This window comes from Gracilinanus agilis, chromosome 2 (genome assembly GCF_016433145.1).
Source record: "Gracilinanus agilis isolate LMUSP501 chromosome 2, AgileGrace, whole genome shotgun sequence".
Lineage (NCBI taxonomy): Eukaryota > Metazoa > Chordata > Mammalia > Didelphimorphia > Didelphidae > Gracilinanus > Gracilinanus agilis.
The window spans coordinates 518,836,278-518,864,126 of record NC_058131.1 but is presented as its reverse complement, the minus strand read 5'-3'; the positions used below and the strand labels follow the sequence as shown (position 1 = coordinate 518,864,126).

General features: G+C 33.4%; 1 protein-coding gene across 1 annotated transcript in view; it reads left to right on the top strand.

Annotated features, from left to right (window-relative positions):
• HEATR5A (HEAT repeat containing 5A) overlaps positions 1–27,849 on the top strand; it is a 169,100-nt gene that overhangs the window by 97,804 nt on the left and 43,447 nt on the right. The window contains exons 19-26 of the mRNA XM_044665059.1: positions 83–272; positions 878–1,047; positions 7,971–8,109; positions 15,107–15,286; positions 17,102–17,341; positions 22,420–22,601; positions 23,471–23,539; positions 25,221–25,400. Coding sequence (XP_044520994.1) covers positions 83–272; positions 878–1,047; positions 7,971–8,109; positions 15,107–15,286; positions 17,102–17,341; positions 22,420–22,601; positions 23,471–23,539; positions 25,221–25,400 — 1,350 coding nt within the window. The remainder of the gene's footprint in view (positions 1–82; positions 273–877; positions 1,048–7,970; positions 8,110–15,106; positions 15,287–17,101; positions 17,342–22,419; positions 22,602–23,470; positions 23,540–25,220; positions 25,401–27,849) is intronic.

Genomic DNA, 27,849 nt, shown 5'->3' with positions numbered 1-27,849 from the left:
GTTATTTAACATTACTACAATTTCTTAAAAACATTATCTTCTTTGTTGTAACAGTTGTTTTTTTTTCCCCCTAACTTCTCAGACGTGGGCCCTGCATTCTCTCTCACTGATAATTGATTCTTCTGGCCCACTATACCATGTACATGTGGAATCTACCCTCTCTCTTATACTAATGTTGTTGTTGACTGTTCCGCCTACTCATGCTGAAGTTCACCAAAGTCTTGGAAGATGTTTGAATACACTTATCACCACATTGGGTCCAGAGCTGCAAGGTTTGAATAGCTACTTTTTAAATGATTAGTTCATAAGAAAGTGATAATTGGAATTTTTTTAATCAGTACATTGTATAGTAAGATACTGGATTGCTTGTTTGGCATGTTCTCTTTAATTTTTGGAGAATCATGTAAACTATTGTGAATTTTTTTAACAGTAATGTAATATGAGGAAGCATCCAAATGAAAAATAAGTGAATGGGTCCCTCAAAACTAATTTATTCATTTCAGTCTGTTTAAAACCAAAGGAATGAAGTTTTAGTAGTAGAAAATGCCTTTCAATTAATGCTGTATATTTGCCAACAACTCAGCACTAAGGTTATCTGCTAATTCCAACCCCAGCTGTCCAGACAAAAAATTTTGGTGTGACTTTCTAGTACTTTACTATTGATATCTTATTGAATCGACCTTTTATTTTCTGAATAATTAGTATTTTCATAAACAAAATAACATCTCCCAGTTTTATAGAATACATTTTACTTCAAGAATCTTATTCTTTTAAGTTAGAAATAAATTAATTTCTCCCTTTGTGCATCTTAATAATGAAGTGGCATCACTTTGAAACATTATGGATCCAATTACTAAGTTTTTTCTTTTCATTTTAGGTAGCAGTACTGCAGTTTCTGCCTTACGAACATCCTGTCTGTTGGGATGTGCAGTGATGCAGGATAACCCAGATTGCCTTGTTCAAGCTCAAGCCATCTCTTGTCTTCAGCAGCTTCATATGTTTGCTCCACGTTATGTCAACTTATCTAGTCTTGTCAGCTGCCTCTGTGTAAGTACAAATTTTTAAATGTACCATTTTGTTCTTTGAAATTTTATAAAATTTATCCTAAATAATTTTTAAGTATTCATATTTATCTTAAATTATATTAGTCTACTTTTTAAAATCATGCTTTCCATCTTGTGTTCAGAAGCTCAGGGCTTAAGTTGTCATTAAGCTGAATATTTGAAATATTCATTCACTAACCAGATATGTGTCAAGTGGCTACCAGGTGCAGGGCAGTATACTAGGCATTGTGGGGTCTACAAATACGTATGAAGTGTGATGCTTGTCCAAAGATCACTAGTCTTGGAGCCAGAACACATCACACTGTTAGACTAAGTCAGAGCCTGTCTTAACCTCAATTTCTTAATCTCTGAATTAGAGATAACAGTATTTACAATACCCACTTCACAAATTTGTTGTAAATTTTTGTTAAGCTTAAAGCAGTATAAAAATGTAAACTCTTATTAAATACAAGTGATGTCATTATCAACAAAAAATAATTTTATTGGGTTTCTGAGTATGCTTTGATAGCGTATCTGTTACAATAATACATAGGGAATAATCAGATAGTACTATTCTTTAAAGGAATAAAAAAAGGTATTGGGTATTATTCATATCCTAATTTGCTTTGGATTTTGATTTCATGTTAAAAAAAATTATTACAAGAAAACTTGTCAAATAACCAAACTTAATTTGGATTTACCTCAGAATAAGAAGTATATTCTTTAACAAATCTGTGAATTTGAAGTTCAAAGTAAAACACAGAATTTTAAAACTGTAAGGACCCTTAGAATCCATCTATCTGGTTCAGGACTTTCATTTTACTGATAAAGTAAAAGAGGAAGTAAAAGTAATTTATCCAATATCTCAATACTATTTACTGCTGGTGCTAGAACCTTGTTCCCTGACTTCAGGTTTTGATATTGAGTTTAATTTGGACTCTAGTCAAAACTAAAAATATGGCCTACTTCCCACAAAACAAATTACTTCTCTGAATTTTGCTAATTGCTCTCATTGTTTATGACATTTCAATTTCGTTCATTTCTTCTTACATCAGTTTTTATAACACTGCTTATATTTCAGCAACTAGAAATATTACTGACATGGGCATCTCCTCTACCAACAGAGATCACAGCTCCTTTCTGCCTTAGTTGTTACCTCTTTGTAAGTTGCTGTGACCAAAGCAAATCATTACCTTATGTTGATAAATCTGTCTAAGACTTAGACAGGTTCATCCTACTGACTTAGAATCAGTAATTAAACCCATATTTAAAATATTTTCCACTTAGATAAAATATAGCTTGTGCTTTACTGATATAGGATTACCTAGATATTATGATAAAACATTCAGGTAGAACTCTGGTTTAAGTTTGGGAGCAATCTGTATTTAAAAAGTCAGATTTTTTATTGCTTCAGCTAAATTTAACTTGAAAAAACTAATCATATGCAAATAGGACTTTATTTTTTACTTGAAGAGTCTCCATAGACATAGAACTGTTCTTTCTTTTCACATTTGAAAAACCATTTACAAACCCCAGCCTTAGAAGAGTATTGATCAACAGTCATCGTTAGCATTTCCAGATTGTTTTCATGCTGACTATACTTTTTCTCCTTATTTAGATTTTATTTTATTTGGACATTGGTTAGGAATACTGCCATTCTTTACTTTAAAAGCATGATAAAAACTTCTTCCTTCTTTTCTTTCCAAACTCCAACTCTAAATTACCCTCTGATTTGCTTTTTTTTTTTTTTTACTCCTACTTTTAAGCTGCTAAACTCCATTAGAGGAAATCATGCTGCCTAGATGCACTAAAAGTTTACATCATCTATTATCAACTGGGCCTTAAATGTTTCAGGGCAGCCCTTTTATTAGTCCTTGATTGACTCATTATACTCTTCATAGTGGATATTTCAAACCTTTATTGCCTCAAACTTCCTATATTTCCCTTTCAGCAGAGTTCTTTGCCTCTTACTTTAAAAATAGAGTCCATCACTTTATCAATTACTGACAACTTCATCTCCCATTTTACAGTTCAAAACCCTTCTTTATCATCTAGTCCTTTCTCTTCTGAGTCAGTCTCTAGTGATGAAGTAGCTCTATTCTTTGTCTAGACCAAACCTGTTCTTTCTCATCTTCTCCAGGAACTTACCCATCACCCCCTTTCTTTCATCTTTGTTCTTATTTTTTAGCTTCTTCCCTGCACTCCACAAACACACTCTTATCTCACCTATCCTTAAATAAGCAAAAAAACTTTCTTTTCACCCTGCCACCATATCAAGATATTATCTACATCATTCCACTCTTTCAAATCGAAACGCTCTTAAATCAGGCCATCTGCTCTCAGTGGGTCCTCATTCTGACCAATCACTCACTTCTCCATTCCTACCATTCATACTTTTGACCACTGTTCATCTGTGATTGCTCTCCTAAAGGTTATTAACAATCTCTTAATTGCTTAATATAATAACTTTTTCTTAGTCCATATTCTTCTTGATATTTTTGCAGTTTTTGACACTGTAGACAACAAAAGTCTCCTACTTTATGTAATCTCTTCTCCATATATTGTCATTATACTCTTCCTACTTGGATATACTTGTAGTTCAGGCTTATCTCCTATACTATTACAAGAAATTCCTGCTGACTCTGTTTCAGACTTCTCTCCAGCTTTTACTCCAAATGGTGGCCAGAATAGCCTTATGAAAGCACAGGTGTCACTCTTCAATTCAAGAACAGCTAGTAGTTCCTTGTAGCCTCTAGGATAAAATATAAAATGTAAGGCCTAATATTTAATGCATTTATGATATAGTTCTATCCTGCCTTTTTCAGACAGTTATATGACACCTTTACATATATTTTCTGCCCCAGCTAAAATGGCCTATTTGCCAGTCTTAACATTCTGTGTTTCACTTCCATTTCTTTTCACTGGATTACTGGAAATGGACTCTATTCTTTAGAAGAACTTTCCTAATTCCCCTCATTGTTAGTTCTCTCTTCCTCTCCACAACAGAGAATTTACACTAATTCCTCAGGCTTCTTAGATATTATGTTTCAGAATTTTGTTTTTGTATACTAACAGCCTCTCACAGTATCTTACACATAGCAGGTGCTTAATAAAAATCTTTATTTAATTGAAATGGGTTGAGTTTATGAACTATTATAATATCCTTTTAAATTTGCCACTTGAATTCCTTTGCATAGTGGAGGCAATTCAGAAATGCATAGTTAGACCAAGTATTTTGGTAAACAAGGACCAATCAATCCCAGTTATTTTAACATTTAGTTTGTATATCTGTATGCAAAAGTGTTATATAAAATGGACAAATAAACTGCAATATTTGTCATTAGTGAGTTTACACTCTTATTCTTCCTTGACCTTTTCCAGATAGAGAAAAGATATACTAAAAAAAGATAGACTACCTGACATGGCCAAATTTTTGCCATAAGTTGAAAGTTTAAATGCTCAATTACATTTCTTCTTTTTCTTTAAAATTCAGTCTTTTTTTTACATTTTTAGAAATTATGTCCAAAATATTTTACTACAAAATTGGCTTTTAATTATATTAAGTATTCTTAAAGATTATTCTTTAGTTTGTTATTGTGGTTTTCAATTGAGTCATGATTGATAGTAGAATTTCTAATTTTCAAGTTGTGTTTGTGATATAACAAAAATATTAGTGATATCAACTAGAATAAATTACTTTCTTGTTGAAGGGCATTAGTTTCAGGTTTTATTTTTGTCATGTGAAAGAGAGATTATACTTGTCCCACTTGTTTCCTAACAGGCAGAACTAGAAGCAATGAGTGGAAATTACAGAGGTGAAAATTTAGATTTGATGTCAGAAAAACTTCCAGCAGTTAGAGATGTCCAAAAAGTAAAATGTGCTGCCTTGGGAGATAGTGAGTTTTCTTTCTTCTTTATAAGTCTTCATGAAATGGCTCACTTACTATGTCAAAGTGGTGGTCCTCTTGGGAGTACAGGAGGGACTAGGCAGCCATTGAAGTCCCTTCTAACTTTGAAAGTCTGTGATTCTGTGAAGTATTTTTACGTTTTTTATATTTAATTTGTGTTTAACTATATATGCAGAATACATTCCATTCACTGTGAGGGAAAAAATATCCTTCTAAGTGGATAATATTTAACCTCCATCCTGAATTTTACCTAGCTCTCCTAGCTAGTAGAGTATTCTAGTAGCTACTAGAATTTTAAAATTCTGCTTTTAATTGTAATAAATCTATAATTAACTCTTGATTATACAAACCATTAAATATCATTTGCTAGAAGGGGCAGCTGGGTGGCTCAATGGATTGAGAGCCAAGCCTAGAGACAGGATGTCCTAAGTTCAAATCTGGCCTCAGACACTTCCTAGCTGTGTGACCCTGGGCAAGTCACTTAACCCCCATTGCCTAGCCCTTACTGCTCTTCTACCTTGGGACCAATACATAGTATTGATTCTAAGGCAGAAATAAGGGTTTAAGCAAACAAACAAACAAACAAACAAACAAATAAATAAATAAATGTGTATTTATATATCATTTGCTAGATATTCTGGCACATTCATACTGCAACAGTGCAACAGAAATTTGTTTGATCTGTTTTGGATAGTGAGACTTAATCCAGAAAATAAAATTTTGCAAATACATAGTTCTTCTATGTTTTCCTACTAATTTGGTAGATTTATTTAGCATTATTCAAGTTTCTACTTAGTTGAACATTTTCAAGATCTTTTACCTTTTAATATGATGAAATCTGAATAAATAATTTGTGGGATATTTTTGAGATGTGGCTAAGTAAATCTGAATGACGTTCAACAATATTTGTACTCTACTGTCAACATCATCCTGGTGTTTATCTTTTGGTTTTGTCATGACCAGTTTGTCATTTGTTTTTGTGCAGGAGATCTTGTTGGATAATTCTGTGTTGGTAGGTCCCTGACCCTTGACTCCTAGTTTTTGGAAAATTTGAAGTGTTGTCTGTGTTGGGTTTTTGTTGTAATTGTTCTTGTTTTTATTGGCATCTCTTTGTTCAACTAATTGTTAATGCAAAATGCAATATATGTGTAGCATGCTCTATGATGTTTGTTTCATGGCACCCTAAAGAAACCCTTTCCAACTTTGTCTAGCTGGTATACTTGCTCTTTTTATCTATTTTATTTTGCATCAGTTTGACTTTCTGTATTCATTGCAAAAAGGAAATGGGGTTGTAGTTTAATTTATGTATTTTGCTTGCTTTGTTTGCCTTAGCCTCTTTTCTTCTTACTCCCACTTTAAATGCTAGAGAATGACATAGCAATATGAAGCCGCCTGATTTGCATCATGTGGCATCCTGATTTGGGGTGTTCTTTTCTGATTAGTTGGCAGTCATTTTAAGCATGTCCTTACTGGGAAAATGTGTGACCAGCTTAAATAAGCACTGTGTTGGTCTTGCTTATACGCTTAAAAATTCTAGTTAAAATAACTTGCCAGTAATGATTTGAAATCATCTTAAAGTTTAAAATATATTTTCTTAAGTATATAAATAATCCTGGGCCTGAGAAGAGTTGTTCCATTTGTGTTTTAACATTTTCATTAGCTCATGAATTCCTATCCTTGACATATTCAATATAGGTGATTGGCATGGTATTAGTTCAAGATTTTTCTGCAAGAGATAATTCACTCTTGTGGATTACTGGCTCATATTTATTCTATTAGTTCACTTCTGATAATTTTGAAGAAATGCTTTCATTTTACTGATCTCCCCTGTAAATATTCTTTACAATTAATTTCTCTCTTTTTGAGTCTAAGAGCCAATAATTCCATGCCTCATACCTCTACCAATCTGAAGCAGTTTTTTCCCCAAAAATACTTACTCTCTAATTTTTTTTTTCCCTTTCACAAAGTCCGATATTCTCAACAACTAATTTACCCACTCTATTCCTATTTTCCATCTTTAGCCCAACAGCAGTCTTTGAGGTACTCTGCAAGAATTATGCTAACAGTTCCTAAATTTTACTTTGGGAACCATTATTCAAAGGGACATTTTAACTGTTTTTAATCTATGAGTACTCTGGTTATATTAAAGTAAATTTCGTAAGTATTACTCTTTTTACTCTGTTCCATCCACTCATGGAATCACCCAAATTAAAATTTATTTCTATTACTGGAAATCTTGGAATTAGAATTGGTAAATTAAAATGTATTGAAATTATTCTTTGTTATTTACTAGGTCCATTAATAATGCTCACATTGTCTTGCATGATAAAGAAGAGAAATTCATTTATGATGTTGAAGTGAAAATATTTGGAAGCTAGTTGCTAAGTTGTTGTTATCTAAATACCTGACCTTTTCCTCTTTGAAAAAATATAGACTTATTGTGGTTTTGATATAAAAATGCCTCTGCTTTTCTTTGAAAATGCGTTTACATCACACTAACTTAACATCTGTTTTTAAATTAATTGCTCATTTCTGAATAATATGTATTAGACATATACAAAGCGCCTTAAACAGAAATGGGCTTGTCTATTAGAGTTTTTCTAAAAAATATATAGACAATATTGGGATAAACAAATATAAGGGCAGGTAAACATTATATATATAGGACAAGAACAAAAATAATATGGCTACTATATAAACAGCAAATAATTTTTCTTACCTCTTTTTTTCTAACTATTAGTCATGTGAGTTCTTTGCTATTTTAAACTTTCATTCACTTGAATTTGTTCTGCCTCTCCAAATTGTAGTTTTAATATTCTGAATATTATATACTTATATTGTATACAAAATTTCCAAAGCTGCTTCCAAAAATTATAAATAATATGAAAATTAGGATTGTATTTTACAGGTAGACTTTGTTGAAGTCAAAGTGAGAATTAAACATAATACTTATACAGACTTTAGTAGTACCTTCAAGAATTTAAGCTTACTTATTCTTTGTGTATTGGATTTTTTTTAGGTGAATCTCTGTAGCTCCTACTTGTTACTGAGAAGAGCAGTTCTAGCTTGTTTACGTCAGATTGTGCAAAGGGAGGCAGCTGAAGTTTCAGAACATGCTGTTATTCTTGCTAAAGACAGCAGAGAAGACTTAATTCCAGGTAATGTCTATTTCCCAAGTAATACCTTACTGAGTGAGTATTCTCCATAATCTTAAATGCACATTTTTCCTAGTTTTAAATTATCTAGACATGATTAAATGCTTTTTAACAAATTAGTTTATAGTTAGTAGCCTATAAAACAATCATAAGAAGCAATTCCTATAAAAGTCTCCATTAGGAACATCTAACAGATATGTAAATGATGTAAGACCTTTTTTTTAAGTCATTTAAAGATTTTGGGGTTGAATTAGAAAACAGTTTTATTGGTTCTTAAGTTATTTTTAAAATATATACTCTATTTTCAAGCAATAATATGAGTGAATTGAATTGCAGATAAATTAAAGATGACAGCATGAAAATAATCAAGACTTTAGGTTTTTGTGCTATGCTATGATTTTCAAATTGCGTTCATGATTCTTAAAATGTCACAGACTTTTTACTAACCTTCCCACATTTGCTCATATCAAAACTATAATGCATTAGAACACCAATAACAATTTTTAATACAAAAGTTTAACATATAACATTGTAATTTCATTTTTTAATCAAAGCCTACATTCCAACTTGAATTTACTTAATCCTGACTGCTCATTTGTGTTTCTAGTATAGATTCTTTTACAACCAAACACAAAAGTTATTAGATAATCCTTCTATGACCCATACTAAGTAGACTACTTTTATCCAGAAAGGAATATACTTTTGCCTAACTATAAAATCTTACTGCGACTTCTGTCTTTTCAGACAGTATACTATTGATAGTGTTTTATATTTCATTTAATTTTCAATTTATATTTCATTAAATTTCAATTTCATTTGTCAGTGTCAACTCACTGACAAAATTCCTAGAATTATTGAATATATCCTTGAATAAAATAATAAAGCACATTTTCCTATCCTTTCATGAATATACAAAATCTTAGATCAAAGTATTATAGAAATTAATATTAACATATAGCACAGACAGTTTCTACAGTGACAGCAAAGCAAGTCGAGGACAATACCCATATTCCTTTTAACCTCTAGAAGTTCTGTCCTTCAGCAAACATTTCTAAAGCCCTTACTGTGTATAAGGCATCATGGTAGGTTTTAAACAACTAAAATAATTCCTACTCTCAAGGAGCTTAAATTTTACAGGAAATAAAACTTAAGATCAATAAATATAATTAATGTGATTATAAATATAAGATTTGAATACATGGATAATTCACACAATATTCTTGGAATATTTGAAGATTACAATAACCATTTGAGTTCTGATGTCAGGGTGGCTGTCTTGAGAAAATGGCAACTGAATTGAGCTTTGACTGGAAATAAGAATTTTGAAAGGCAGCAATGAGAAGGTAGTATGTTTTAAGCATGGAAGATATCCTTTGTGAATACAGAGAGATAGAAAATGACATATTTAATTCATGGAACAATTAGTAGTCCAATTTGGAGACCATATAGAGAATAAAGAGGGATAGTATAAAAGAGAAATAGAAAAGTAGATTGGAACCAGACTGTGGAAGTTCCTAAATACTAGACTAAAACTTTGTTTTACCTCAAGGCAATAGTGAGTTGCTTAAAGTTTTTGAGCAAAAAAAAAAAAAAGATCAGACCTCTGCCTCATGAGTATCTCAGCATTCTATAAAGTCTGGAGTGGGGAGAACCTGGAAGCAGAGTGACCATTAGAATACTATAATGTATTATGAGGCCTGAACTAAGGGAATAGCATTGCCAATAGAGAAAAAATAGTACCTGTAAGAGATATGAATAGAGAATCAGTTAGACTTAACAACTGGATATAGGCAGAAGAAAAATTAGAACAAAAAAATAAGGATTTGAGGTTTCTAATTTAGTTAAATACAACAGAAAGTAGAAATTTTTCAGTGGAGGGAGTTTAAAGAGATAGATCCCTTTTGGACATTTTAAATTTGAGTTACTATCAAGATACTACCTGGAAAATATCCGTCAAATATTTGGAAATACAGAACCAATGTGTTCTTAAAGCTATATTAAGAGAAGCTTATAAGTTCCCAGACTGGGGAGATAATAGTTTTGCTGTACTTGTCAGATCACATGTTGAATATTATTTTCTAAAGAAAATGTTGATAAGCTAAAGAATATCTAGAAGAGAATAAATTAGTCGAGATCGTTGATATTATGTGATGATTATCAGTTAAAAGAATTAGTTATTGTTTTAGCCTAGAAATGGGAAAACTTAACTGTATTTATTTTAAGATTGACTTTATAAATAGAAATTAGTACTAAATGTATAGATTTCTCAGTAATCTGCATAAAAATGACAACTATATGACTGAGCAGTAAATAAGAGATTTAGCTTTACTCAGATTCTTTCAACAATTAAGAAATAACATACAAATTCTACCATATGTCTTGGGAAAAAAAAGACATAGAAGAGAAAAATAATGAAAGAAATCACCTGAAGAAGCTTATGACTACAAATGTCTATGAATCCATTTTGGCCTATAGCCTGGAATTTCAGAGTCTACTACCCTCTACCTTGAGTCACCTGCCCTGGCACAGTGAACAGTAACTGTGTGCAGTGGCAGTGTAGCCACTATTCAAGATACTGGGAAGCTGTCAATCACAATGCAGTTGTTTATGGAGAGAGAAAGAAAGAAAAACCTGGGGGAAAAAATCCCTCACATTCATGACCTGCTACCTACTCTGTTGGAACCCCCTCTCCAACTCCCAACAGCATTCTGTTGGAACACTCTCTTGTCAGGTTCTAATTTACATAACCACACAGATTCTGTTGGAACACTCTGGTTAGGGTTTGGTTAGAGGTTCTAATCTGCATATTAATGCAGAATGCAGATAGATATGTGGTACATGGGGTAAGGTTTACAGAAACTGACAGAAAGCACAAATTTATTAACATCTTAAAGTATCAACTTGAAGGATACATTCCACAATCCCCAAAATACTTTCTATTGTATAGTAAAGACGTAAATTGTTTCTGTCTCACTCAGGTATTTAAGAGACCTTTGTATTCTAGATGAGTTGAGGCAATCCTAGGAGAGATTAATTTTACTGGGGTCCTAGACATATTCATTTTGGATATATTAATAACTATTACCTTGAGAATAACACATTTAATTTCTCACTCCACTATAACTATGTATCACCTCTTATCCTTCTGCCTTTTCATGTTAAGGAATGATAGTTTTTTAAGTTCCTTTGCCATCTCTTTTCCATTTTACATATTGATGCAAGACCATCAGATATCAAAGTATCTCCCAGTTGCTTGCAATGAAGCTTTACATTGAACTGATTTCCCTTTTTTTTTTTTACATGTTATTCTGAGTATGTAAACTCATAAAGAGGTTGTTTTCCCTAATGTTTTTGGTTGGCCCATAAGCCTTTGCTAGGTATCCAGACAAGGGTTTAGCCTATCAACACCTGCACTTAAATTAGGAGGAGGTATGGCTTTGTGAGCCCAGTTGTATAAAACATGTCAGTAGGGAAACTCTGGGTACTCCCAGGAGAGGATTCCCTTATGCTAGAGGCCTGTGTAGGCACAGCCTAGAAAGCTCACTTGAGCCAGGGGTATCTGAATTCCTAAACCCAGCACCTCATTTGACCTATTCCTGACCCCACATATAACCACAGCTGTGGAGCCTATTCAGAACCATTAGGATTTAACTGGCCCCCAAAAAATATTATTTCTAACTTTCTATTACCAGTACCCAACCCAAGTAAATGGATCCCCACATCTACTTTCTTTCCCCCACCCCATACTGACCAGATGACTAAAAGATTTGTTGTCCTTCTTTCTCCATCCCAGTAAAGAATAATTAAGATTTCTACTCCTTAGTTAATTATGGGCTTCCCAGAAGACGAGCTCTACTTTTCAGAAAACCTGAGAACTTATACTATGCCCTTCCCCCTGCCCCAATATCACCATCACCATTAATTAGACCATAGTAAGAAACTTTTCTCTTACCTCCTCCTGAAAACCCTCAGATACCTCATAGGTCAAAGCAAGAGTATTCCAAACAGCCATCAAGTTAGTACTTAAAATTCTTAGAAACCACAATCAATACCTCACAAGACTTGGCAGCTGCCATTTTTTAGGAGAGGAGAGCTTGGTATTCAGCATGCTAGAAGATGAAAATGTATAACCAAAAATAACTTAACCAGTAAAATTAAGTATAATCTCAAAGGGGTGAAATCAATATTTAATGAAAATGTATATGTCCAAGTATTCCTGACAAAAAGGCCAGACACTTTGAAATATAAATACAAGAGAGAGAGAGAGAAATATATAAACTTTTGATCTCTTAGAAAGGCTTATGTGATGATGAATTCCTCACTGCTAATAAGGGGAGAATAAACATTTGCCCTCTCAGAGATATAAAGTCTTCAAGAATCATAAAGAAACTATGCCAGGTGGAAGGGAGAGAATTCAGTATCATATAATAGAGATGAATGAGATAAAAAATATACCAACATGGAGGAAAGTAAGTCATCTCATTAACCTTTACTTTCATCTAAACCTGATAAAAGAAGATAGAACATATTTACATTCACAAAGAGCATGGTACAGAAATTCATTAAACTGAATAGAGAAATAAGTAGAGAAAGGGAGAAGGTGGAGGATGTCATGAGGAAGTTCAGACTAGAGGAGGGAACTGTAATAAGCAAAATAAACTGTACCCTGGTGGTGAGGAAAATGAAGGGAAGGTTAAAAGGTAAGAAAAAGAGGTGGTCTTTTTAAATCTGTGGTCAAGTCCTAGACAAGTAGAAGTGAAGAGTGGTAACAGTGTCTTAAAAACAGATGTCTTTTATAAGTCATAGGTGTTAGGCAAATTCCTCATTACCTTCTTCTATTTTGGAAAGAAAAGGGAGGGGATAAAGAAAGGAGAAATTAGAAGGAAAATTTGTGATGGTAAATCTCTAGCATATACAAAATGGAAATAGAAAGGAATTAATAGAAATAATGGGGGGAAAATCATTGAAGAAAATAATCATAATGAGACAGTATGCCAACACTTATGGATACAACTAAATCAGTCCTTAGGGGAAATTTTGTATCTCTAAAATACTTCAATCAAAAAAAGAAAGATGAATGAATTGAGTATTCAAATTTTTTATTTTTTTTTTAACCCTTACCTTCCGTCTTGGAGTTAATACTGTGTATTGGCTCCAAGGAAGAAGAGTGGTAAGGGCTAGGTAATGGGGGTCAAGTGACTTGCCCAGGTTCACACAGCTAGGAAGTGTCTGAGGCCAGATTTGAACCTAGGACCTCCCGTCTCTAGGCCTGGCTCTCAATCTACTGAGCCACCCAGCTGCCCCTGGGTTTTCAAATTTTAAAAAGAAATTTTAAATCAACAAATTGAAAATAACATTTTCAAAATAAAACAAACCACTGAATTGATAGACAAAACTAGGAACTGGTTTTTTTTTAATTAAAAATAAATAAATAGCTAGTCCGATATTTATACAGACAAGAAAACCAAAATGTCTACAAAAAATAGATATCCTTAAATTGGGGGATAGTCAAACAAATGGTAGTAAGTGAATGCCATGTAACATGATGAATACAGAGAGGCCATAAAAAGACTTAAATGAACTAGTGTTGAATAAAGTAAGCAGTCAACTAAATAATATACATGATACTACAATAATAAAAATTGAAAGAACAATAGCCAAAGAATAATAAAAATTACAGATAAGCATAATCCCAAAGAAGAGATATGAGAAGTTCATTACTCCTCTGCAGAGGTGAGAGACCTATGGGTATGGAACGTTGCATTTATTTTCAAGCTTTTTTAATGTTTTGATCAGTTTTTTAGTTTTATTTCTGCTTTTTTTAAATATTTATTGTTATATGGATTGGTTTATTGGGTGAACTAGAAGAATACTGGGGGAAATATGGCAATATAAAAATAAAATGTATGAATATTTTTTAAATAAATGTTTATTGAAAAGAATATCCAATATAAAATAAGAAACAACTAATGGAAAACTTTTTAATATATAAAAAAAGGCATTCCTCAATAAAAGTACTCCAGAATTGCTGGTGGAGTTGTGAACTGATCCAACCATACTGGCTGGCAATTTGAAACTATGCTCAAAGGGCTATAAAAAAAATGCCTGCCCTTTGATCCAGCCATACTATTGTTGGGTTTGTACCCCGAAGAGATCATAAATAAACAGACTTGTACGAAAATATTTATAGCTGTGCTTTTCATGGTGGCAAAGAACTGGAAAAGGAGGGTATGCCCTTCAATTGGGGAATGGCTGAACAAATTGTGGTATATGCTGGTGATGGAATACTATTGTGCTCAAAGGAATAATAAACTGGAGGAATTCCATGTGAATTGGAAAGACCTCCAGGAACTAATGCAGAGCGAAAGGAGCAGAGCCAGAAGAACATTGTACACAGAGACTGATATGCTATGGTAAAATTGAATGTAATGGACTTCTGTACTAGCAGCAATGCAATGACACAGGACAGTTCTGAGGAACTTATAGTAAAGAATGCTACCCACACTCAGAGGAAGAACTGCAGGAGAGGAAACATAGAAGAAAAACAACTGCTTGAATGCATGGGCTGAGGAGGACATGATTGGGGATGTAGACTCAAAACTACCATACCAATGCAACTAACAACAATTTGGAAATAGGTCTTGATCAATGACACATGTTAAAACCAGTGGAAATGTGCATCAGCAATGGGTGGGGGGAGTGCGGGGGATGAAGGGGAAAGTAGGAGCATAAATCATGTAACCATGTTAAAAATGAATATTAATAAATGTTTTAAAAAAAAGTACTCCAAAGTTGCTCAGTAGTATCTTTGTCCAGCCCCAAATATCCCCAACAAGCTAAAATTAACCCCCAGTGATAAGGGTGATAAGTGAGCCACAGTAATTGAACACTTTATTTTGCCAAGATTTATATAAATAATAATTGGATAACTGAATGTGTGCTTCTGATATAGCAGTTTTGTTTTCTGTGTTACTCAGATCATGGATTTTCTTCTTATCAGATGCTAATATCCGGGAAGTGGGCCTTGAAGGGGCACTGCTGAACTTACTAGACAAAGAGTCTGATCAGAGGCTGTGCCAAGATATCAGAGAGACCTTAAGCCATATGATTACATCAATGGCAGTGGGAAAACTTTCTTTTTGGCTAAAACTTTGTAAAGATGTCCTTGCTTCATCAACTGGTGAGTGTTAATACATTCTCATTTCAATAATAAAAATAAATTTAATATCTGTAGGGTTAAAGTAGATTCTTTCTGAAAATGTAAGATTTCCTAATGTAAAACATTGGCAACATCCATAAAATGTTACTAAATACTCTGTATCCTTTCCAAGACAGAAGAGCAATAAGAGCTAGACATTTGGGGATACGTGACTTGTCTAGGGTCATACAGTTAGGAAGTATGTGCAGGCAGATTTGAACCCAGGACCTCTGGTCTCCATGCCTGGCTCTCCATCCATTAAGCCACCTAAATTCCCCTGTAAGCCAGAATTTTTTTCAGTCATTCTTCATTTCTTGGCCACCTATTAGAGCTTTTAAAACAAAAACATTTTTTCTATAGATCTGACATATTTGGTGGGTTCTCAATCTATCAAGAACCACTTTGGAATAAAAGGACTATTTAGTGGGATCTGTGGGTCAAAATGTTTGAAAAGCTTAATAACTTTTCTCATATAATTCCAAATAAAACACATTTTTATATATTTTTATCATTTTATTTGATGAATATTAATTATTCAGTTTTTAATGTTTGCTTATTCAGGTTATGGTACAGAGATTAATAAAGCAATTTTTGTGGGGAAAAAATAGAGAAAAGATACCATCCAGTTAAAGGAAGCTACAGTTTTATTTTTTTGACAAATTCAAATATCCCTTCCCAAAAAATTAATGTATTTATTTCTGATGTCCCCATCTTAAATGGGATACTATATTTAAAGTGCTAAAGAAACTATATAAATGTCAGCTATAATTATCTTTATTTTTTTCTTACTCATCTAAACCTCAGTTTTCTCTGTCTCGCTGCCCTTTTTTTTTGTTGTTGTTGTTGTTGTTTAAACCTTTAACTTCTGTGTATTGTCTCATAGGTGGAAGATTGGTAAGGGTGGGCAATGGGGGTCAAGTGACTTGCCCAGGGTCACACAGCTGGGAAGTGTCTGAGGCCGGATTTGAACCTAGGACCTCCCGTCTCTAGGCCTGACTCTCAATCCACTGAGCTACCCAGCTGCCCCTCGCTGCCTTTTTTTATGTTTTATTGATGCTTTTTGTTTTTGCATCAGTCATCTCTGGATTTCCCTCATCCTCTCACTCAGTGAGCCTACCCGTAAATGAAACCAACCAACATAGAGGGTCAACATTCTACAATATTCTATACTGTCTTATTGAAGCTATAATATGACTTTTCTCTTAGCCTTTAGTTACTTTTCAGTTCTTTAAATTGGATTTTATTCTTTGTGACATTTTTGCTATTAAGATGAGTAAAGTCAACAAGCATTTATTAAGTTGTGCCAGGCTTTGTGCCAAGGCCTATGGATACAAATAAAAACGAAAAAGAGTTTTCGCCTACAGGGAACTAATGGGACAAAAGTAAATATTGACAGATAATATATTTACAGGAAAAAAAAGTAAATTTCCTTTCATGTACTCTGACTCTCTTAGTTTCTTTTGAAACAACTTTGGGAGTCTTTCTAAAAGAATCATCAGCCATATAGTAATAATCATTGCAGTAGAAAATCAGTTCCTTCTAATGGCATTATTAATTTATAAATGTCATAGATGCTGCCTTTCACACACTTTAACTCTACTGTAGTTATTTTGGCAAATGACATCTTTTGTGATTATAGTAATTTCTGTGCCTAACTAGACATGTCTTCTGCATTACCAAAAGATGCATAAATTATAATAAATTGCTATTCTAGTTTTATTTTTCAGACTTTTGTAACCTTCTAAAATAGATTTGAATCAGTTATAATGTGCCTGTTTTCTCCTAATAAAAACATAGATTTTACAACTATCACTTCTGTGGATACAACTCAGGAGGATGAAGTAGATAAAGGAGATGATGCTTCAGTCCTAACCTGCCAAAATGATGAGAAATACCAGCCTATTGCAAATCCACGATGGTCTACTAGAGTTTTTGCTGCTGAGTGTGTTTGTAAAATAATTAACCAGTGTGAGAATTCAGACATTGCTCACTTTGATATTACTTTGGCTCAAGAAATGAAAGAAAGGGATTCACGAAGTGAGTATCAAACAAGTAAACTGTTAAAATGATATTTGAAGGGATAAAGTGTTCTTTTTATGTGTAATTTAGTGCCTGATTTTCAAAGCTGATACTTAAAGGCATTAAAAATAAACATTTTGCTAATAGACATTTTCTAAAGCCTCATTATGAGATATGGTAGCCCTGAATTCTTGAAGGCTGTTCCAACAAAGTTGAAGGTTAAAAAGATCCTTTCAAACTAGAAAGGCTTCAAATATAGACCCAGTGGGGTGGATGGGAAGGGGACTCGGTCTTGGTGGGGCAGGCACAGCTTGTGGTCTTGAAAAGGTTATAAAAGGTTCACTCATCACTGCAGTAGGGCAAGTGGAAACTCTAGACCAATATCTGATCAATGCAGGATGCAAGAACAGATGCTCACTGGCAGCTTTGCTGTTCACAACCCATTTCTAGGACATGGATCAAGAAAGGAAGCCTGTGCTTCTATAATAAGGAGTATTTGGGCTTAAAAAGTAGTCTTAGACCTTATGCTGAGAAGAATGGAACTTTGGAAGCAACCACACGCAAGAGCTGTGTGTGTGACTGAACCCAGAAACAGAGCAGAGTCTCACTTCCCATTTCTGTCCCACTCTGAAGCCTGTAAAGGAATAATCAAAGCAGAAAACTAAGATCAAAGAGGAGCCTACAATTCTTTCACCCTGAAACATAGATATAGGATGATTGATAGTTACAGAGTCCAATAGCAATCTTAGATTTAGACTCAAACCAAGATCAGGAACTTGCAAAGCTCATATGAGATGGACAACAATCAGACTTTGGCCTTGATTGGCACTTTAAGGGCCCTGAAAGCTTGCATGTTTCCAGTCTGACCTATCTCGGAGACCCTGGAATAAAATAACACTCAGTACTCCCAGGAAAGTAGCAACAGAACTGGCCCAGATCTTCCCTCTGGAAGTACACAGAATCTAACCCTAAGATCACATCTGAAGTCAGGAAGTAACCTAGAAGAATGAGCAAACAAACAAAAAAAAATCCCAATATAAAAAGTTATTCTGGTAACGGATGCTAAAGGCACAAACCTAGAAGAAGAGAATGACTCCCAAACATCTATAAGCAAAGCCTCAAAGAAATCACAGTTTGGGCACAAATTTGGCTAGAAATCCTGAAAGAGATGAAGCAAGGGTGAGTTAGTTATTGTTTGTTGTTTTTTTAAGTTAAAGTCAAAAAACTTGAAAAAAGAAGAAGAAAATATAAAGTGTTTCATAAAACAATTGACCTGAAAAAGAGATCAAGGAAAAAAAATTTAAGAATCTTTAGACTACCTGAATGCCATAAGAGACAGAGAGAGAGAGAGAGAGAGAGAGAGAGAGAGAGAGTCTGAAAGTAGCCTGCATGTCTTAGAACTAGAAGATAAAGTGAAAATAAAAATAATCTAACATCCTTTCAAGTTAACTCCTGAAAAAAAGCCCAAAATGAAAACTCCCAGGGACATTATAAGCAAAATTCAGAGCTTACAGGTCAATGGAAAATAACTTAAGCAACCAGAAATAACAAATTCAAGTGCTGAGGAAGCAGTTAGGCTCACAAACTTTAGCAAATACCACCATAAATTAGTAGGAAGATTGATTTACAATATTCTGGAAGGCAAAAGGATATAGTCTTACTATTCAGCAAAAGTGGATCTTTAGTGAAATAGAGAAAATCACACAACCATTCTGACTGGATCTACAGATTTATATTACACAACCTCAACAGAGCCATCACTATTGCTACTATATCTCCATTATTCATTCTACACAGAGATTCTTCCAGACCTTTTCATCTTTCCTCAGATTTCTCATGGTTCTCCATCCCACCACCATCCTAGCTAAGAACTTTGCCCTATATTATACAGAAAAAATTGAAGCCATTTACCATGAGCTCCCTCTTCCCATCTGCTTTCACTCAGATATCTTCTGCCACTCTCTCTTCCTTCCTCCTTTACTCCTATCTCATCTGACAAAGTGGCCTTTCACCTTATGAAAGCTCACTCACTGTTTGTTCGGGTGATTCCATTACATCCTTCTTCCTTCAACAGATTGCCTTCTCTGTCATCCCCATGGTTTTACTTATTTTCATTCTTTCCATGTCTACCAACTCCTTCCCTACTTCCTACAAACATGCCAATGTCTCCCCCCCCAATCAAACTCCAGTTGCTTCCTGTTGCCTTCAACTTAAATACAAAATGCCCTGTTTGGAATTCAAAGACTTTCATAACCTATTCCCTCCTGCCTTTCCAGTCTTTTTATATCTTACTCCACAAAATATACTCCAATATAATGACATTGACTTCCTGATTGTACTATGAACAAAACACATTATCTCTTAGCTCCAGGCTTTTTTATCTGGCTGTCCCCTAGGCTTTGAAATGCTCTCTTGCTCCTGCTGTAAATACTAATGTTCCTGGCTTCCTTTGTCTCAATTAAAATCTCATGTTAAAGCCTTCCCTAGCTCCTCTTAATCCTAGTGCCTTGCCTCTTGATTATTTCCTATTCTGTATATAGCATTGTATAGATTTGTTTACATATTGTCTCCTTTGTCAGATTGTGAGCTTCTTGAAAAGAGGAATTGTCTTTTGCCTCTTTTTGTATCCCCAGTGTTTTAGCACAGTTCCTATCACTTGGAGATCACTTAATAAATAGTGATTAATTAGTTGAAGTAGTCAACTTACAAGCATTCCTAATTAAAAAAACAAAAACAGAGTGTTTAGAAACTTTGGAATTCAAATAAAGGAATTAAGAGCAAGACAAAAAGGTTCCACATAAATGAATAAAAATAAAGTAGTAAACAAGGATAAACTGCTCACATTCTAATGTGGGGGATGATACCTGTGACCAAAGGGAACCCTGTCATCCTCTGTTGTCACACAGTCTCATTAGACAAAACCTGGAAGTGGTCCTTCTTTATCTTGATCTTATGAGAACAGTAGAAATGGAAAAAGGAAAACATTTGAGGAGGAAAAGAAAGAAAAGTTAGGGAAATCTATCTCACATAATAAGGACCCACAAATAGATATCATATTTCCTTACATAAGGAGGAAAGGGTGTGGAGAGCAGCTGAACCTTGAACTTCACTCTTATCTGTCCTGGTCAAAAGAAGGAATATATATATGAAAACATACACACATATACACGCACATGTGCACACAGAGAGTTGGGTACAAAAATACATTTCAGGAAGGAAAAAGGAGGGAAAAAGAAGGGTTGATTTGAGAGTAGAAGACAAGGTTTAAGGATAAAGTAAAATACTTTTAAGTATTATATATTATCTGAGGTAAAAAAAGAATGAGAATCTGAGAGGGTACCATTTATTGGAGAATTAACGAGTTATAATTATGAATGTGGTAGAATACTATTTTTTGCTCTAAGAAATGTTAAAGGGTTAGTTTCAGAGAAATCTCAGAAGACTTGTATGAACTGATACAGAGTGAAATAAAAAAGAACCAGGAGAATTATTTTATATGATGACAATATTATGGTAAAATCACACAACTTTGAAAGAATTAGCAACTCTGATCAAAATAAATAACAAAAAACCATGATTCCAAAGGACTAATAATGGAACATACTACCAATCTCCTAAGAGAAAGACTCAAAGTGAAAAATGAGACAATTTTTTTTGCACATGGTCAGTGCAAAAATTCATTTTATTTGACTATACATATTTGCAATGGGTTTTGTTTTTGATTCATTCTCTGTGGATTTGGAGATTTAGGATTCTGGTGAAAAGTGACTTTTTGCGAATAAAAAATACAATTTTAAAAAATCAATATGAAATTTATTAGACCCCTATTATATGTCAAGAGCAATAGTAAATATGAAGATTTAAGACAGTTTTATTTATTCCAAAACTACCAGTTAATTACAGGACTTCATATCAAAATTATCTGGCTTTAAATAGAATTTAATAGTAGCTGTAATCTTTTTATAACTGAAAATTTTTTGGATGGATTATATAATGCTGGAAGTTGATGTAAATGCCCAGTGTACTGTACAAGGAACAAAATTATTTTTATGATTTCTGAAGCTAGATAGGGTAACTTTTTATAACTGTGTCCCTTGTAAGCATTCTTTTCTGTATTTCTGAAAATGAAATATAAAATGCTTATTTTCAAATGAGCAAAGTATAGATTTAGAACTAGAATAGAAGTTGGCCATCTAATCCAAATTTCTTATTTTACAACTGAGGAAACTGAAGCCTAGAGAATTTAAAGTCACACAGTAAGTGGCAGAGAGAGGATTTGTGCTCAGATCTCTCTTCTCATTCATCTTCTCATTGAAGAATGACCAATCCACATTCAAGAACTATTAAAAAAAACTATTAGAAAACCATTAGGACTGTTAGCCCTGCCTTGTAATGAATACATTGAAACTGTCATTTTGGAAATGAGTTCTTTTGACTTTTAAAGTCATAACACTGATCATTTTCCAAGTTTTCTCGTTCTTAACCCTTTTTGTGTCATGGATGTACTGACTGCCTTTTTGTATTCTGATGAAGCCTATAGCTCCCTTCTTGAATTAATAAATTTAAATTAAAATAATTTAAATTAAATCAATGCATTGAATTATGAAAGAAATTAATTATCTTAAAACAGTTATAATAAAAATGTTTATGTACTAGGAACTCATGATAAAAACCTGAAATGTATTAAGAAGTAACTTTTTACATGATTTACTAATAGCTATTTTTCAAAAGTGTTAATATTGTAGCTTGATTTTAATGGGACCTATATTTGGTCAGAATTTATCTGGTCACATGTAAATAGTTTTATGTATGTATAGAATTAATTATATTCGTTATCTCCAGTTTGAAAAAAAACACTATCTTCTTTGTGGTGAAATTTTAGTTCTAGGGAAAAACAAACCAAAAATACTATTTCTACCTTCTTTAACCAAAGAAAAATTAGGTGAAGAGGTGTTTGAGAGAGAGGGTGTGTGCGTGTGTGTCTATGTGTATTATCACAAAACAACAAGAAGAAGGTATTCATATATGAGAAATTAAGTATCAAAACAGCATAGTTTTTTTCCACTGAATAGATGTTTGTTTTCTTTTTGTATCAGATGATTTTTTGGTGTTACATCTTGCTGACTTGATCCGAATGGCTTTTATGGCTGCTACAGACCAGAGTGACCAGCTCCGTCTGTCTGGTCTTCAGACACTGTTAGTTGTTGTTCGGAAATTTGCAGCTATTCCAGAACCAGAGTTCCCAGGTCATGTGATTCTGGAACAATATCAAGCCAATGTAAGACTTTTTCTGTTAGATAACCTTTGTTTAGAATAAATTTTGTCATGGTAATATCCACAGTTCCCTAAAACTAAGTGGCAATATCATCATGAATTTTTAAGTAAAGATGAATGGCCTGCTAAAATAACAAAACCTAATCACTACAGGAAGGTTAGTTATAATAAAATGGAGCTTCTATAACTATAAGCCTGAAAAAGAAATTGAGTAGATCAATTAGCTAGTAAAGCTTCATAATTTATGTTGTTCTTTGGTGTACAAAAAGTTTTTATAACTTTAAATACTAAATTAATATGTTAACACTGCTTTATCCTTTTGGTTTGTGAAATAATCTAGTTATAAATTCATTCACAAAATGTCCAGACAGTTAGTAAATTATCCTAACTGGTAAAGAGACTATTTACCCTTTCTTCAAGTTCTTTGTCACGTGTTATTTTTACAAAAGTCTGTGACTTTATGAAAATACTCAAACCATAAAAGATAGTTTAGGTTTCTGCCATAGAATCTTTAATCTAGATTTCTTTGAAACTAATTGTATTTATAGTTGTCTACCAAGAATCCTAGGAAGATTATAACCTGTCTCAAAATCCTCAAGCAACATTCATCAAAGAAAACTTCCTGCTATGATTCAGAGATAGCTACTGATGACTAGAAATTAGGGAGACTAGTGAAGTTCACCTCCTGGTTAGCATTCTTCAACTCTTTCCAGTAGATAATGTTACTATATCCAGCTAAGGAGAAAAAGATAGGATGGGACTGAAATTATTTTAAAATGTTCTTATAATGAACATTTTAATGGAGCTTAACCAATAGAAGCCCTCTTCTCTTTGTAAATTGATATTTGCAAATTTTGTGTGACTTATTATCAGGTGGGAGCAGCGCTTAGGCCAGCCTTTACTTCAGATACACCACCAAATGTGACTGCTAAAGCATGTCAGGTAAGTGCTTCAAAAGACTTTGAAATTAGAAACTTTTTCAAGGCAGAACTTCTCTCTTTGAATTCTTATCAGATGGGATTACAGTCTCCATGTTTTAAACAACCATCACTGTAATGTTTAAATGAAGTTAATTTTAAATTGAAGCTGTCAGAAAATCTTATATATCAAACTTTATTATATATATGAAGTAATTAGAGTCATAGCATATATGAATTAAGTCTACAGAACATCCAAAAACATTTAGATCATTAGTTTCAACTCTTTGCCAGATATTATCAGAATTTATAGAAGCAACAAAATTGAATGATTATTTCACAGTATAGTAATAGTATTGGACTTTTATTCAGAACCTATGTTCAAATCTTGCTTCTGCCACTTACTGGCTATGTGATCTTAACCAAAATTATTTACCCTATTTAAACCTCATTTTCCTTATCTGTATAAAATAAAGTTGATATTTGAAGTTTCATACCTAAAGTGAAGATTTTTTTTATTTCCCTTCATTGAGGTTCTATTTCAAAGGTTCCTCTTAGCAGTTAATTGATCAAAAGATGACTAAGTAATTAGAGAGAAATAGAGAAATGAAAAGCACAAACTAGGAAATAATTTCTTGAGCAGATACATGGATTTTTTTTCTAAATTAGGTCATAATTAATGATTTTTAATTGATTAAAAACTTAGAACTATATAGTTTTAAGGAGATCAAATTCCTATTACTTATAATTCGAGCTAGGTGACAAATCCATTTCTCAGAAACTTACTAGCTATGTGACCCTAAGCAAGAAATTTAACCCTGTTTGTCTCATTTTCCTCATCTGCAAAATGATCTGGAGAAGGAAATAGCAAACCACTCCAGGATTTTTGCCATTTTGTTGTTATTCCTCATGTCTGACTCTTCATGATCCCATCTGGGTTTTCTTATCAAAGATTAAAATTAGTAAGTTTCTAAGGTCAGCTTTGACTTTAGGTCTCCTGACTCTAGGTCTGGCACTCTGTACACTCCACTACCTAGCTGGCACCTTGCTAAGAAAACCCCAAAGAGTCAGACATAACTGAAACAACTGGACAACATGATTTGAATGTTTTTTCCCCTACCAAATTTTAATTGTTAAATATATTTATTTAATGTATATTAATATATATTTTAAATATATACCTAAACATACATTTATTTATTTGTGTGTTTATTTATATATTAAGTTCATATTTAATCATATATATTTAATTGTATTATAATTATTAATAATTATTAAATATTACATTTGTTGATATATATTTGATTAAATATATTTAATCTGAGAGCTATACTAAATAAAATCTTAAATAATGAGCATATTCCATCAAGATTAGAAATTTCTCTTAAATATTAATCTAGACATTTATATATTTACCCTCTTTTAGAAGATCTGATTGTTTCCCCCCATATTAATGATCTTAAGAAACTTTCCCTTTATAGTTTTTAATACTCTTCATTACAAACACTACATTCATTCCCTTGCTTTCTTCAGCTCTTAAGTCATGATTTTCAATTAATTATGGTTCTGGTGTCGACACCACCTCCAATTTTGTATAGTACACTATTTTTAGTGAACAGGTTCCTAAGATCTAAATAAACACCACCAAAAATACATTATATCATTTATAATTTAAAAAAATAAAACATATCTTCTTAAACTGCTAGGTTTGCAGTGCCTGGATAGCAAGTGGAGTTGTAAGTGATCTTAATGATCTCCGAAGGGTTCATCAATTGCTTGTGTCATCTTTGATGAAAATACAAGCTGGGAAAGAAGCCTTGAGTCAATTATACAATGAAAGTGCTTCTGCTATGGAAATCTTAGCTGTTCTCAAAGCCTGGGCAGAGGTTAGTACTTTTCCATCTTTTACTCAATTTTCAAAGATTGTCTTTTTATACATTGAAACATTAAAATGTAAAAATATTAACTGTGTGTATTATATGCATGTCAATTTTTTTATGATTTAAAAAAAATCTTGCACAACACTGGGGACAATTTGTCTGTCATGGAAATTTGAGCCTTCCATATTCCTTCCTGCTACCAGTTAAAGCAACAATGATTTTCCATTACCTGCTATTTTAAAAAGGGTTAGGCGAAAATGTTCTGATAGAAGTAATAATATCATTTTTTATGGTAACTTTTTAAGTAAAAATTTGGTATAGAGGAGGGAAAATTCACATTTTCCTGTGTGATCTGCCAACTTTATAATACCTAGACATTCATACTGTGACTTTTTTTTTTTCAATCGATGGGGTATTTGATTGAAGATCAAATTACAGGAGAGCACACTATGATACATAGAAATTTAAGAACCTATTCTATATCAACTGAAAATATTTTCTTTTTGTTGCATTTTGCATGATCTCTTATAAATTGATAAAGGTAAAAAGGACTTAAGCTATCCATCCCTATTGCATGATAATTTAGATCAGTGTTTCTACATCTCAGGAAAGGTAAAAACTGAAGGAAATTGTTTCAGAATATAATAAAATCTAATCTTTTTGCACATAATTAAGTAGACTCGCATCTCAGAGCTTAATTAAATGTATATAGAATGATCTGAGTCTATTTGGAAAATATTTGATTCAAAGAAGGAAAAGGTGACTAACAATGAGCACTAAAGTACTTAGAGAATTTGGCAGTTTGAAAAGTAAACATGGAGTTGTCCTCCATTACTGTGAAAAAACTATGGTGGTTAATGGAGTAAAGGTGATGTTAGCTACCTTTTGGTGTTTTAAAGGATTATATGGGTTCAGCTTTAAAAAAGAATTTGGAGGGAGCAAATAGGTGACTCAGTGAATTGAGAGCCAGGCCCATAGATAGGAGGTCCTGGGTTCAAATGTGACCTCAGACACTTCCTAGCTATGTGACTCTAAGCAACTCACTTAACCCCCATTGCCTAGCCCTTACCATTGTTCTGCCTTAGAACCAATACAGTATTGATTCTAAAATGGAAGGTAGGGTTTGTTTTTTTTTTAAAAAGTTGGATTTTAAGTTGATATGATATGAAAGGATATACAGAAGTCCATCTTTCTCAGATAGAGCTAGTTTTCACTTAACACAAGTCAATGGTTCCATGGACCTCACCCTCCAAGACTCTGTGCCCACCCCCAAAGCAGCTTCAGTGCCTGGGTCTTCTACAGTGAGAGTGGATTCAGTGCCTGGAGTGGAGGACTCCTGGCTTCAGAATATACCAGCACTGCAACCACTATTGATGTACCTGCCAGAGCATCACATAGGGAGTCAAATTTGTAAAATGCAGATTCATGTAAAGGAAGAACTACCTATATATTCCAACAAATACTATAGCATCTAATTTAAAAGTAAAGGAAATCTTGGAATATGATCTTCCAAAAGGCAAAAGTCAGAAGCTTAAAACCAAAAGGGAATTACTAAGACTTAGTAATTCCTAAGGAATATGATCTTCCAAAAGGCAAAAGTCAGAAGCTTAAAACCAAAAGGGAATTACTAAGACTTAGTAATTAAGAATCTTTAATAGAATAGTGTTTGCAAGAATAGCATTGCTAGTGAAAAAACCAAAGGAGAGTACAGAGGAGCATGCAAACAAAAAAGCTGACAGAAACCTAGAAAAATTAATGCATTTGGATAATTGAAATTAACTACTGAATCAGCAGCAGCAACTCTGGAGTTCTCAGTCCACCTGAGAGTAAGGGGGCCAGATAATTGGTCAGAAGGAAACCATGGAGGACACTTTACTAGCAGTGGATTCAGAACTCTATTGCATTGCTCAAAAAGTCCAAAGATGAGGAAGAGTACTCTGGAGCATGTGGGCACAGAGTGGTGGGGATCCTGGTTACAGATCAAGGGGGAAAAGACTGCTTATGGTCTCTCATACTTCAGAGCACAAGCCAGGAGAGCAGTGACCATACCTCTGTTTAGATCATTCCACCTTGAAAGAACTGAAAAAATATAGATTTTCAGAATTAGCTCTTAAAACAGCAGCACAAAAAAAACTAAATCTTGGGACAATGCTCCCCTCCTCCACCCTAGGAGCAGACCTCAACTTTAACATGAAGTTAAAAGTCAATAAATAGGCTGAAAAATATATTTTAAAAGAACCTGATCAAATAAAGTTACTATAGTGATAGGAAAGTTCAGAACACAAACTCAGAAGAGGACCACAGGGTCAAAACAGCTGCATGCAAAGCCTCAAAGAAAAATGTATGTTGGCAACATTCTCAAAAAAAATCTCCTGGAAGAGCACAAAAATGATTTTAAAATTCAAATAAGAGAAGATGGAGAAAAATTGGGAAAAGAAATAGGAGTGATATTAAG